The 13992-nt window shown below is 39.8% G+C and overlaps 1 protein-coding gene across 1 annotated transcript in view; it reads left to right on the top strand.

Moving 5' to 3' along the window:
- EFHC1 (EF-hand domain containing 1) overlaps nt 1-13992 on the top strand; it is a 58091-nt gene that overhangs the window by 23237 nt on the left and 20862 nt on the right. The window contains exons 6-7 of the mRNA XM_008055268.2: nt 3669-3889; nt 13835-13975. Coding sequence (XP_008053459.1) covers nt 3669-3889; nt 13835-13975 — 362 coding nt within the window. The remainder of the gene's footprint in view (nt 1-3668; nt 3890-13834; nt 13976-13992) is intronic.

Raw genomic sequence — 13992 nt, forward strand, 5'->3', positions numbered from 1 at the left:
TTCAACTCAAAAAATAAAAAATAAGCCGTGCTTGGTGGCTCAGCCTGTAACCCCAACGCTTTGGGATGCTGAGGTGAGTGGATTGCCTGAGCCCGCGGGTTCGAGACCCGCCTAGGCAACTTGGCAAGACCTCATCTCTACAATAAATCAAAAATTAGCTGGGCGTGGTAGCATGCACCTGTAGTTCCAGCGACTTGGAAGGCTGAGGTGGAAGGATTGCAGGAGCCCAGCAGGTCGAGGCTGCTGTGGCCAGGAGCGTGCTACTGCAACTCAAAAAATAAAAATAAAAAGTTAAGGTAGAACTAAAATATCTTGCAGTAATAGCATAGGAAGGGCTGATAGGATTAAATATACAACAGAGTGAGACTCCAACTCAAAAAATAAAAATAAAAAGTCAAGGTAGAACTAAAATATCTTGCAGTAATAGCATAGGAAGGGCTGATAGGATTAAATATACAACAAGTTTTGAAAAATGTTATTTTTAAAAACATAAGGTGCAGTGCCTCATGCCTGTAATCCTAGCACTTTGGGAAGCCAAGGTGTAAGGATCGCTTGAGGCCAGGAGTTTGAGACCAGCCTGGGCAACATAGTGAGACCTCATCTCTTTAAAAAAAATTTTTAAATTAGCCAGGCTTGTTGGGGCATGCTTGTAATCCCAGCTACTTGGGAGGTTAAACCCAGATCAGAGTCTCTCGTGAGCCATGAGTGTGCCACTGCATTCCAGTCTGGGCAACATAAAGAGACTCTGAATAATAATAATAATAAAAGATAAAAGGACATAGAAGGGGTTAAAAATGCACAATAGCAAAAGAAACTGATGAGGTTTTAAAACAAACTGATGAGGCTATATTAGTATAATACAAATAGACATTAGGACAAAAAACATCAATAGAGATAAAGAGGATCACGACATATTGCAAGAATATTGTATTTACTAGAAACATGTAATAATTTTAAACTTGAATGCAGTTAGTAACATGAAATCAAAATATAAAGGGAAAACATTATAGCACTGTTAGGCAGACACAGGACAAATACACCAAAATAGTAGGATCATTAAAGCATTTCTTTCAGTAATTGTTAGATCAAAAAGACAAACCAATAAAGATATATAAGACTTGAACAATATAGTCATCATGAATCATCTAACACCTGGAGGATTCCTATTTTTTTCAAACACAAATACAACATTTATGAAAGCCGATCAGTTTTAACAGGCTACACATCATATATGTTCTGACTCAACAAAGTTAAGTTAGAAGTCAATTTATGAAATATATCTAAAAAACTCATGTATATGGAAATTTAAAAATATATTTCTAAATAACCCATAAGTAAAAGAATTTAGTATCTGAAAATACTTAGAATTATAGCAAATACTTAGAATTATAGCAAAAACTCTTAAAACTTTTAGATATGTCTAAAGTAGTACTTGGAAATTTATAGCTTAAAATGCTTATTTTTTAAAAAATGACAACATATAAGCTAAGCATACTCCTTGTAAAGTTGGAAATCTAAATAAATAAAAAGTTAAGAATAAAGAAATAAAAAGAAAAGAGATAAGAAAATATGAATCTGAAAATAATGAAAACAAAGGTAACAGAAAATTTATGAAGCTGAAAGTTGTTTCTTTGAAAGGACTAATAAAATGACAATGTATCAAGGGATTAAAAAAAGAAGGCACATATTACTATATACAGTATTAAAAATGAAAGAGCAGGGGTTATTTAAAATGCAGTAGGGGTTAAACATTAAATAAAAGAATAATACCTTATTGCCAGTAAATTTGAAAGCTTAGGTAAAGTGAACAAATTTTTAGAAAAATATAACTTATTCTAGATGAAATAGGAAACCAACTATCTTTAACCATTAAAGAAATAGATGCATTAAAAAAATTTTCCTACAAGAAGATACCAGGTCCAGATAATTTTGCAGAGGATTTCTACAAACATTTAAAGAACAGATAATTCCTAACTTCACACAAACTCTTCTAGAAAAAGAAAAAGAAAAAGAACTCTTTCATTCATTCATTTAAAAAGCCAGTGAAACCAAACGCACCATGGAAAAGAAAAACTTGCTGGGCTCGGTGGCTCAGCCTGTAATCCCGCGCCTTTGGGAGGCTGAGGTGAGTGGACTGCCTGAACCCGCGGGTTCGAGACCTGCCTGGGCAACTTGGCGAGACCTCATCTCTACAATAAATCAAAAAATTAGCCAGGCGTGGTAGCGTGCGCCTGTAGTTCCAGCTACTTGGAAGGCTGAGGTGGAAGGATCGCCGGAGCCCAGCAGGTTGAGACTGCGGTGGCCGGGAGCGGCCACTGCACTCCAGTCTGGGTGACAGAGTGAGATTCCAACTGAAAAAAAAAAAAAAGAAAAAGAAAAACTACAGTTATACTCACTTAGGAAGCTATATGTAAAAATCCTAAAGATATCTGTAAACCAATCCAGCAGTAGATGAAAAGATAATTTATTGAGCAAACGAAGGCAAGTGACTGGACAGCACACACATGTAGACCAGATCTCCTGGAGTAGTATATACTCAGGGAAACTCATGTCATCCGTATGCCCCCACCTTGCCCCTCCCTTCCTGAGGAAGCTCAAAGGGAGCTAGTAAGGTTAGGCACAGACACTGGGAGAAGAATCCCTTGGACTGTAGCGCTTTAAAGGTGCATGACTGGGGAAATAGCAGCTCCTCCTTCCCCATGATTTAGGGCTAGGAGTCAAGCTTTTTTGCCATAGCAGAAACTGAACCTTCTTCCTATTTTTCTGTCTTAGTAACCACCAGTTAGGAGAATATCAGCCTACTTCTCATCCCTCATGTGATCAGGGATCTGGGTAGAATCTTTGTCAATACAGCTATAAAATGTGCTCTTCCAGAACTGAGTGACTCTTATAATTTCCACGGAGGCCAGGCGGCATGTAATCAATCTTAAACAAATTAACCCTTAATTCCCATAAAGCAGTATGACAAAATTAGATTTATTCCAAAAGTGAAATATTGAGACTACATTTGAAAATTATTGATTCTCATATGAATTGGATTACTCTAATTATCTCACTGACTGTTCCTGCCCCCTGCCTCCAGGACAAGGTCACACTGTCCTAATAGCAATGACTACAATTGAAGTGAAACCATCATTTGTGTAATTGCTTAGTATCTGTCTCCCCAAACAGAACATTTTCTCCATGAAGGCAGGTACTGTAGCTATATTGTTAATTATTGTAATCCAAGTATATAGCAGTGTACCCAATCTATGATATAGGTGGTCACTAATAATTTGCTGGATGAAAGGATAAATGAGTGAGGAGTTAAACTAAAGGACCCTCCCAGACCTAAGGCTGTATCCTCATAGAAGGATTCTTGTTCTTTCTCCCTGTAATAATTTCTTCTAAGCATTCATTCTGCTAAGATTAGTGATTTATGATGATAGTTTGAGTTGAATATGGAAGCTTTACAAAAGCCATCTGGGTTATAATTTATGTGTCCTGTCAACAGAGGGAAGTACACAGCCTTATGTTCTAGTGGGAATGTAGGAGAGTTCCTGACCCTTGACCAGAGCAAAAGCCTGCACTCCCTCAAGTTCTCAAGAACGCCTGGCTGTTGTGTATGTCAAGTCTTTCTTCCTCTACTCATTCCTCTTTCTTTCTTGTCTAATGCCATCTTATATTAGAGAACTTTCCTCAGTGTGTGCTGGAAATCTCAGATCAAGAAGTGTTGGAGTGGTATACTGCCAAAGACTTCATCGTTGGGAAACCACTTACTATCCTTGGGAGAACTTTCTTCATTTATGATTGTGATCCATTTACTCGACAGTATTTCAAAGAGAAGTTTGGAATTTCTGACTTACAACGTATTGATGTGAGCAAGCAGGAACCACCTCCTATAAAACAGGTAATCAGATAGTGGTTCTTACCATGATGAGAAAATTAATTTTCTGAGGTAGAAATTTAAGCAAAAGTAAAAAAAGGACTTCTATATTAATACCTAATAAAAAATGGGCAAACTATATGTAATAGAGTAGTTCACAAAAGAATAAATATGAAAAGATTCTCAGTCTAACTGATAACCAAAGAAATAATTTATGTTGTCAATCTCCTTATTTATAAGAAAACAAAGTATAAGGATATTGACAAAATAAATTATAACATATGCATTTCATACAATTAAAAGACTATAAAGCCTCCAAAAAAGAAGCAGTAGATCCCTACATGTTGACATGGATAAATGCCCATAACATATTTTTAAGTGCATGTGTATCTACAATATGGCCCTACATAATTGTAAATAATATCTGCTTATATGTGCTGAAGAAAAGACTTGGATGGATATCTACCTTACTCTTTTTTTTTTTTTTTTTTGAGTTGGAGTCTCACTCTGTCACCCAGACTGGAGTGCAGTGGCACGCTCCCGGCCACCGCAGCCTCAACCTGGGCTCCAGTGATCTTTCCACTTCAGCCTTCCAAGTAGCCGAAACTACAGGCACGAGCTACCATGCCCAGCTAGTTTTTGATTTATTGGAGAGACGAGGTCTCGCCAAGTTGCCCGGGCGGGTCTCGAACCCACGGGCTCAGGCAATCCACTCGCATCAGCCTTCCAAAGTCCTGGGATTACAGTTTGAGCCACCGAGCCTGGCCAACTACCTTACTCTTAACAGTGATCAGTTCAACATATGGGAATACTCCTCTGCATGACTTGAATTTATACAAAGTATTGATCATCTTTTTTTAACATTTATTTTTATTTTATTTTTTCCAAATGTTTATTGTGATCAGATACACATAACAAAATGTACTGTTTTAACCACCTTTAAGTGTATAGTTTAATGGTATCAATTAATTCTTTGAAATGATTTATTATCTTAAATTATGTAAAAAAGAACATGTAGAGTTACAAACTAAAGTTGCAATAATACTAGCTTGTAGACTAATTTTTCAAATGTATTTGTCTTTTAGCTCATGTAGAAAACAAGGTAAGCCGGGCTTGGTGGCTTAGCCTGTAATCCTAGCACTTTGGGAGGCTGAGGTGAGTGGATTGCCTGAGCAGGCAGGTTTGAGACCCGCCTGGGCAACTTGGCGAGACCTCATCTCTACAGTAAATCAAAAAATCAGCCGGGCGTGGTAGCGCATGCCTGTAGTTCCGGCTACTTGGAAGGTTGAGGGGGAAGGATCTCCGGAGCCCAGCAGGTAGAGGCTGCGGTGGCCGGGAGTGGCCACTGTACTCCAGTCTGGGCGACAGAGTGAGACTCCAACTCAAAAAAAAAAAAAAAAAGAAAACAAAGTAACAAACTGTCATTATGAAAATACTACATTTTATAATTGCCCATGTATTTGCCTTTATCAAGATTTGTATTTCTTCATATGTCTCCAAGTTATTGTCTAGTGTCCTTTTATTTCATTTTCTTATAATGTGTCTCAGTGTCAGTCTCTGAGATTGTCTTACTTAGAGTTCATTGAGCTCCTTGGATATTTATGTTCATGTTTTAACCAAATTTAGGAAGTTTTCAGCTATTATTTCTTTAAATACAGTTATGTGTCACTTAAAAATGGAGACATGTTCAGAGAAATATGCCATTGGATGAGCTCTTCATTGTGTGAATGTCATAAAGTGTACTTATACAAACCTAAATGGTATAACTTATTGTTTCTAGGCTATAAGCCTGTATGGCATATTATTGTACTGAATCCTGTAGACAATTATAACACAATGATAAGTATTTGTTTATCTAAACATAAAAATGTACAGTAAAAGTACAATATAAAAGATTTTAAAATGGAGTGGGCTGTGGTGTTCATGCCTATAATCTCAGCACTGTGGGAGGCAGAGGCAGGAGGATTGCTTGAGCCCAGGAGTTCAAGGTTAGCCTGGGCAACATAGCAAGACCCTGTCTCTACAAAAAAATCAAAAAATTTGAAAATAAAAAGGGCAAAAAGATAAAAAATGGTACACTTATATAGGGGACTTACCATGGACAGAGCTTGTAGGACTGGAAGTTGCTCTAGGTGAGTAGTGGATGAGTGGTGAGTGAATGGGAAGGCCTAGGACATTATACTACTGTGGTCTTTATAAAAACTATATTTAGGCTAGACTAATTTATTTTAAAATTTTTTCTTCAACAATAAATGAGGCTTAGCTTACTGTACTTGATAAAATTTTAAATTTTTTAAAACTTTGATTTTTTTGTAAAAATACTTAGCTTAAAATACAAACATTGTAAAACTATACAAAAATATTTTCTCTTTTGTGTGTTTATTCTATAAAGTTATATTTATAAAAATATATCTATTTTTAATTTTTTTTAACTTTTTCAACTTTTTGATTGAAAATAAGACACAAACATACACATTAGACTAGGCCTACACAGAGTCAGGATCATCAGTATCACTGCCTTTCACCTCTACATCTTGTCCCACTAGACGGTCTTCAGGGGCAGTAACATGCATGGAACTGTTATCACCTGCCTGAGGCTGCTTTGCAGTTAACCTTTTTTAGTAATAGAAAGAGTACACTTTAATATAACAATCAAAAGTCGAGTATAGAAAATACATAAACCAATAGCATAGCTTTCTTTATTATCATGATCTAATATGCTGTACTGTATATACTTGTATGTGCTAGACTTTTTATACAGTTAGCAACACAGTAGGTTTATTTGTACCAATATCACCACACACACAGGAGTAATGTGTTGCACTATGACTTTATGACAGCTACAACATCACTAGGCAATTAGAATTTTTTCAGCTCCATTATAATCTTTTTTTTTTTTTTTTGAGTTGGAGTCTCACTCTGTCACCCAGGCTGGAGGGCAGTGGCATGCTCCTGGTCACAACAGCCTCAACCTGCTGGGCTTCTGTGATCCTTCTGCCTCAGCCTTCCAAGTAGCTAGAATTACAGGCACGCTCCCACGCCTGGCTAATTTTTGATTTCTTATAGATACGAGGTCTTGCCAAGTTGCCAGGGTGGGTCTTGAACCCACAGGCTCAGGCAGTCCTCTCGCCTCGGCCTCCCAAAGCACTGGGATTACAGGCTGAGCCACTGAGCCTGACCTCCATTATAATCTTACAGGACCATTGTTGTATATGTGGTCCATCACTGACTGAAACATCATGTGGCATATGACTGTATTCTCTCTTCCCCTTTCTCTGTGTCTTCTGTTCTGAGACTCTCACAATGCATGTATTTGCTTGATGGTAGGCTACTAGTGCCTTTGTCCTTTTTTCTGTTTCTTAAACTCAATAATTTCCATTGTCTTAACTCTAAGTTATCAGATTTTTTTCTTCTGCCTACTCAAATCAGCCTTTGAATTCCTCTAACTAATTTTTTTTTATTGAGTTGGAGTCTCACTCTGTTGCCCAGACTGGAGTGCAGTGGCTGCTGCTGACCACTGCAGCCTCGACCTGCTGGGCTCCGGCAATCCTTCCACCTCAGCCTTCCAAGTAGCTGGAACTACAGGCGCGCGCTACCACGCCCAGCTAATTTTTTGATTTATTGTAGAGATGAGGTCTCGTCAAGTTGCCCAGGCGGGTCTTGAACCCACAGGCTCAGGCAGTCCACTCACCTCGGCCTCTCAAAGTGCTGGGATTACAGGTTGAGCCACCGAACGCCTAGTTAATTTTTAATTTCAATTAATTTTAGTTTTCAGCTCCTGAATTTCTTTTTGGTTTCTTTTTAGGATTTTCTTTCTCTTGATTGATATTTCTATTTTGTTCATACATCATTCTTTTTACCTTTTTCTTTTTTCTTTTTTTTTTTTTTTGAGTTGGAGTCTCACTCCATTGCCCAGACTGGAGTGCAGTGGCCGCTCGTGGCCACCGCAGCCTTGACCTGCTGGGCTCCGGCAATCCTTCCGCCTCAGCCTTCCGAGTAGCTGGAACTACAGGCACATGCTACCATGCCCAGCTCATTTTTGGATTTATTGTGTAGATGAGGTCTCGCTGCCCAGGTGGGTCTCGAACCCACGGGCTCAGGCAATCCACTCACCTCAGCCTCCCAAAGGCGCGGGATTACAGGCTGAGCCACCGAATCCGGCTACCTTTTTCACATCTTTAGTTCTTTAAGCATTTTAAAGCCAGTTGTCTTAAAGTCTTCTCTAGTATATCTGCCATCTGGTCTTTTTCAGAGTCTCTGTTGTTTTATTTTTTTCTTTGAATGAACCATATTTTACTTGTTTTTTATATACTTTGTGATTTTTGTTGCTGAAAACAACATAGTAATATGGTAACAGAGTCTCTCCCTTTCTCAGGTTTGTCTTTTCCTTTTGTTTGGTTGGTTGTTTGCTTGGTGTTTGCTTGTTATAGGATTTCTCTGTACTAAGAATCAGCCTGAGGTGTAAACTTAAGGTTTTCTCAAGTCTCTTCTGAGCCTGTATCTTTCCCTGAGCATGCATGATCTCTTTCTAATTTTCCTCATATATGCATTTGTTTTGAGTGTCCTAGTCTTCCATGTCTGGCTTCCAAAAGAGAAAAATGAAATGGGTGAAAATGGGGTGCCAGCCCTCTAGAACCCCTGGAGGTCACTTCAGCTGAAGAGCAAGGGGCCTGCAGCAGAGGTAGAGCAACTATGGCAGTCTGCTTCTCTGTCTGCATTCTGTGGTTGAAGCAGCAATCAATGATCAGAACACAGATCCCCAATATTTGGTGGATAGGGTTCTTTTGTGCCCACTCTGGCTCTTGCAAGCTGTGTGCAGTTTGCTTGGGCTGTCTACCACAGGTCTGTGGGTATAGAGTGGGTAACTACTACTGTTCTAAGAGCTAAAATTCACAGAAATTAACCACAATTACTGTGCAAGCCTTCCCCTGGAAGTTATAATCCTTCAATAGACTCCAGAGTTCCCAAATGGTTCTTTCAGATAGATTCTACCTATACAATTGTTGTCTAGGTGGGGAGCCAGATTCCTGGTTCTCCCTATTCTTCCATCTTCCCACAATGCTCCCTTGTATTATTAACATTTTTATTTATTTTTATTTTTTAAAAGCAATATATTTTAAAATTCCAGTTCCCTAGAGCACCTCATCATTCTTTGCTTACTTATCAAATCCTTTCACTTCAAAAATAATTGAGGCAAAATAATGCCTGATTAAAAAACACTGGAAGCCGGGCTCGGTGCTCAGCCTGTAATCCCGCGCCTTTGGGAGGCTGAGGTGAGTGGATTGCCTGAGCCCGCGGGTTCGAGACCTGCCTGGGCAGCGAGCCCTCATCTCTACAATAAATAAAAAAAAAATCAGCTGGGTGTGGTAGCGCATGCCTGTAATTCCGGCTACTTGGAAGACTAAGGCGGAAGGATCGCTGGAGCCCAGCAGGTCGAGGCTGCAGTGGCCGGGAGCGGCCACTGCACTCCGGTCTGAGCGACAGAGTGAGACTCCAACTCAAAAAAAAAAACAAAAAAAAACAAAAAAAAAAAACATTGGAAGATGGCTTTCTTTTATTGCAGCATAGCGTCCCTTAGAACCACACTGAGCCATATATTTGAGTTCTGTGTACCACAAAAGTCCACTCTGCTTTGAGAGGAATTTCATGACACTATTAATGCACTAGAGTAGTAATCTTATAAAACGAGCCTTCAGAATTCTAGCCAAGCTACATATTTTAAAGAGTTTCAAATGAAAATTGCATGTTTTAAAATCACATATTGTATAGGAAATTCAAGAAGTAACTAAGGTAATAAGACAGCTCAGTATCATGGACTCAAAGCTCTGATGCTTGTTATATCTGTTTGGGCAGGAGCAACTCATACAAGGTTTCTATGTCTATTATTCATGTGTAAGATAGGATATTAACACCTGTGACCCATCTTTATATTGCTATTGTTTGATTGAATAATCAATTGCTGACCCTTTTTCTTCAAAAGAAAAGTATGAATAAAAGGATGCAATTACTGAATTCCTTTAGCCCAGGACACTGCCTCTCACCATCTGCTGTTCCTCTCACATGTGCTTCACCTCCAGTCATACTGAATTACAAGTGTTCTGCCAGTATAGCATCCTGTCTGACTTCCCTGGACTTTTGCTGGAGCTCCTCAAACTGCTTGAGCTGCTTTTCTGTTGTTTCTTCTCATGGCTCTTTTTCATCCTTTAGTGTTCAGTGTAGGCCTTCTCTTCTCCAATAAAGCTTCTCTATAGCTCCAGGAAGAACTAAAAGCTTTACATCTGCTGTCTGCCTCTCTCCACTAGACTTATCCATTGTATTAAATTATCTGTGTGTGAATCTTTTCTACTAGACCGCAACTTCCTTGAGGCCAGGACTGTGTCCTATTTGTTTTTCTCTCCAAGTATCTAGCACAGTACCTAACAAATAGGAGGCAGGGAATGTTTCTTGATGGACTGAAGCGGATTGCCTATAAACATGTATGTGCTCCCCAAAAAGGCAGTAATGTCTTAGGCAAGACTTTCAGAAACAATGTTTTATAAAAACAATTACAGAGCCGGGCTCAGTAGCTCAGCCTGTAATCCCGCGCCTTTGGGAGGCCGAGGTGAGTGGATTGCCTGAGCCTGCGGGTTCGAGACCCGCCTGGGCAGCAAGACCTCATCTCTACAGTAAATCAAAAAATCAGCCGGGCATGGTAGCGCATGCCTGTAATTCCGGCTACTCGGAAGGCTGAGGTGGAAGGATCACCAGAGCCTAGCAGGCGAGGCTGCGGTGGCCAGGAGCGGCCACTGCACTCCAGTCTGGGCGACCGAGTGAGACTCCAACTCAAAAAAAAAAAAAAAAAATTACAAAGAATAATTTGAATTTTCATATGCTTTGAGTTCCCAGGGGCAATAAAATTTCTGGAAGGAAGTGTGGGTGATAATTCCGCTTGCCGTTAGTTTTTGTGTGTGTGTGTTATAGAATTCTTTATCAATGAGTATATTCATTGATTAAGAAATTATAATAAACCCTGTGCTCCCAACTTTTTTGGGGGCAGCATTTGATGCAGTATACAGGGGAAAATACCGTAAAAACAGATCTAGATTTTGATCAAGCAAACTATTTGCCACTTTAGTTTATAAATAAGGGTGGTGTGAAGTAGCAGTTCAAGAGAATTACCCAAGGTACAAAGACATTTCAATTATATGTCAGACATTCTTACAAGAAGTCGTCTTATCTAACCAGGAGGTAGGGTGGGGAGGAATTGCAATGTCACTATGCCCTTTTATCAGTGAAAGGACTTTGATCTGTCTTTTGAACCAATGAAAGCTTTTGAGTCTTAGAATGCCTCTGTTCCCCATCCTCATTCCTATAGTCTTCTTTCTCCTAACCTGTCTTCTGAGGGAAGAAAGGGAAAAGAAGGCTTGGATCAAGAGCAGAGAGAACTGAAGAACCACTGTAGATTTTGGTTATTTGTTTTGCCCTATCCCAGCCCCTTTGTATAATAAAACTAATTCTATATCATAAAACATCCATACTTATGGCACATTAATTATAATGTTTGGTCAGTTTATTTCCAGTAAATGCTGTACAGGAATAATTCTATTATAAATGAATTATCAGCCGGGCTCGGTGACTCAGCCTGTAATCCCGTGCCTTTGGGAAGTTGAGGTGAGTGGATTGCCTGAGCCCATGGGTTCGAGACCCGCCTGGGCAGCGAGACCTCATCTCTACAATAAATCAAAAAATCAGCCGGGTGTGGTAGTACACACCTGTAATTCTGGCTACTCGGAAGGCTGAGGCGGAAGGATCGCTGGAGCCCAGCAAGCGAGGCTGCGGTGGCCGGGAGCGGCCACTGCACTCCAGTCTGGGTGACCGAGTGAGACTCCAATTCAAAAAAAAAAATACATAAATAAATGAATTATCTCTGCCTGTCTGTGAAATTTGTCAGAAATGAATAGGAGTGCTTCCTTTACTAAGCAGCAAATACCTTCTAGTCATTACATGAATAATGCTTAGTCATTACAACTCGGTCATTTAACCCTAAACAACACAAGTGGAAACCAGGGATAGGAAGTTGTAGTGAGGGTCTAGTGGGCTAAAGCTAGAGCCAATCCAGTGGTCAGGAACAGAAGTGGCTATGCAGTGGGTACATTCAATTCAAGAACCATGACACTCAGAAGTCAAGCTGCTCTGCTAGATCAGGAATAAGTAAACATTGATCAATGGCCAGATGTGGTTCATCCCAGGCTGGCTCCATCTAGAGGCATGCTGGTAGAAAAGAAAAATAAGCCAGACTAGGAGAGCTAATCTGCCATGGGGTGGTCCCTAAAAGCAGTATCTGAAGGTGATGGTACTCTTGGCTCCCACGGCAGAAAATCTGGTAAGTAGGTCATATGAGCAGGAGTATCTAGGAGTGGTGATGTCCATGGCCAGATGAGTGGCTCTTGTAGTTCAGAACAGGAGCCAGGCAGTAGCTTGGGGAATGAGAAGCAAGGAGCCTTGGACACTAGGCATTGAGCTGATATTTGGGGGAAGTCTTTAATCCAAGTAGGGGAAATGAGGTGTGATTCAGGAAAAACAGGTAAAAGTAGGTTCAGATACAACAGGAATTTGAAAAAAAGGCTCAGGGGGTTACAGCTACCTACTTGTTTCAAAATCCTTCAGTCCCTAGCCCCACCCTCGAACCAGGATACTCTCATTGTGTGTTGGTACAGATACAAAGCGAGTTGAGGTTCCACCACTTTGCAGTTTCTGTCTAGCCTAAGAGGAAACTCAAATGTTCAGCACGGAGGATCTCTGCCCAAGGACCCTCTCTGTCCATGGTAACCTGTATTCTTGAAGCAGTGGTTTTGAAATTGAAGCACATTAGGTCATTGTCCATCTGCTGAATCCACTAGTCATATTCTTGCCATGATGATCACATTAACTTAGCACCAGCAAGTGGGTGAGGAGTCAGTGTTCCAGGTAGTACACCCTGGAAAAATTTAGTAGAGTCATTCATTGTTGAGGGATACCCTGTTATGAGTGGTACTTGGGACCCTGTGTACTCATTTGTTAAAGTTCCTGAATACAACATTTTTAAAGATTCTGGGAAGATAGCTACAAGTGAAAAGTGTGGTACAAGCACAGCAAAAAGGAGTCAGGGAAAAAGAACCTTGCTGGTATTTGTCTAGCATTAGGTGAAAAAGAGGAAAACTTCACCTCCAACCTAAAGTTTTTAGGGAAATGAATCTTAGCATCACACAGTGATACTTCAAGCTAGTCATGGACCCTGAATGAAACATATAAGCTCAGCCTGTACCTTCAAATGAATTCATCCAATAAGCTTTGCCTCTGAAATTTGGTTTCTAAGTGAGCTTCTTCACTAAGAAAGGAAGTTTCTGTGGACAAGGAATCTGAGTTCTCAAAAAAGTGTAGCCAACTTCCTCTTCTGTAAGGCAGAACTCTTGAAAGTATTAGAAACATGGAGATAAATAGGAGAAAAAGTAGCATGAGTAAATTCCTTACCATCCCTCTCCCAACTCCAACACACACACACACACACACACACACACACACACTTTGGGTGAACTGAGGAAACAGTCTCCAGATTTGTCAGGGAGAGGCCCGTACCCTAGAACAAAGAGGTCATAGACAGACCTATGTGTCTCACTATTCTAGGATGACTACAAGGTCATCTGCTTTGGTAATAAGGGCCAGTGGACATTAGCACTAGTTTCTATCCAGCCCTGGGAATTACTCTGAAGCATCATCAGTTACTTCTATGATCAGTGAACACGATGTAAAATCCAGAAACAATGAGGAAGGGAATAAGTGATGGGATATTTTTTTCTGAGTATATTTGTATATATATATAACAGAAAATGTTTTAAATAAGTATCTTTCCAGAGTTGTTTTTTTCCCCAGAAATGTATTTTTAATGTACCTGTAATGTAATTTTAACAGAAGTAGCATCTGCCTTAGTTCTTGCTTCCTGTGTGTCTCTAGGAATTACCTCCTTATAATGGCTTTGGACTAGTCGAAGATTCTGTTCAGAATTGCTTTGCTCTCATTCCAAAAGCTCCAAAAAAAGATGTTATTAAAATGCTGTTGAATGATAACAAGGTGCTTCGTTATTTGGCTGCACTGGTGAGGCTGTTTCTTAA

This window comes from Carlito syrichta, unplaced genomic scaffold (assembly GCF_000164805.1).
Source record: "Carlito syrichta isolate Samal-C Ts95f unplaced genomic scaffold, Tarsius_syrichta-2.0.1 Scaffold301806, whole genome shotgun sequence".
NCBI lineage: Eukaryota > Metazoa > Chordata > Mammalia > Primates > Tarsiidae > Carlito > Carlito syrichta.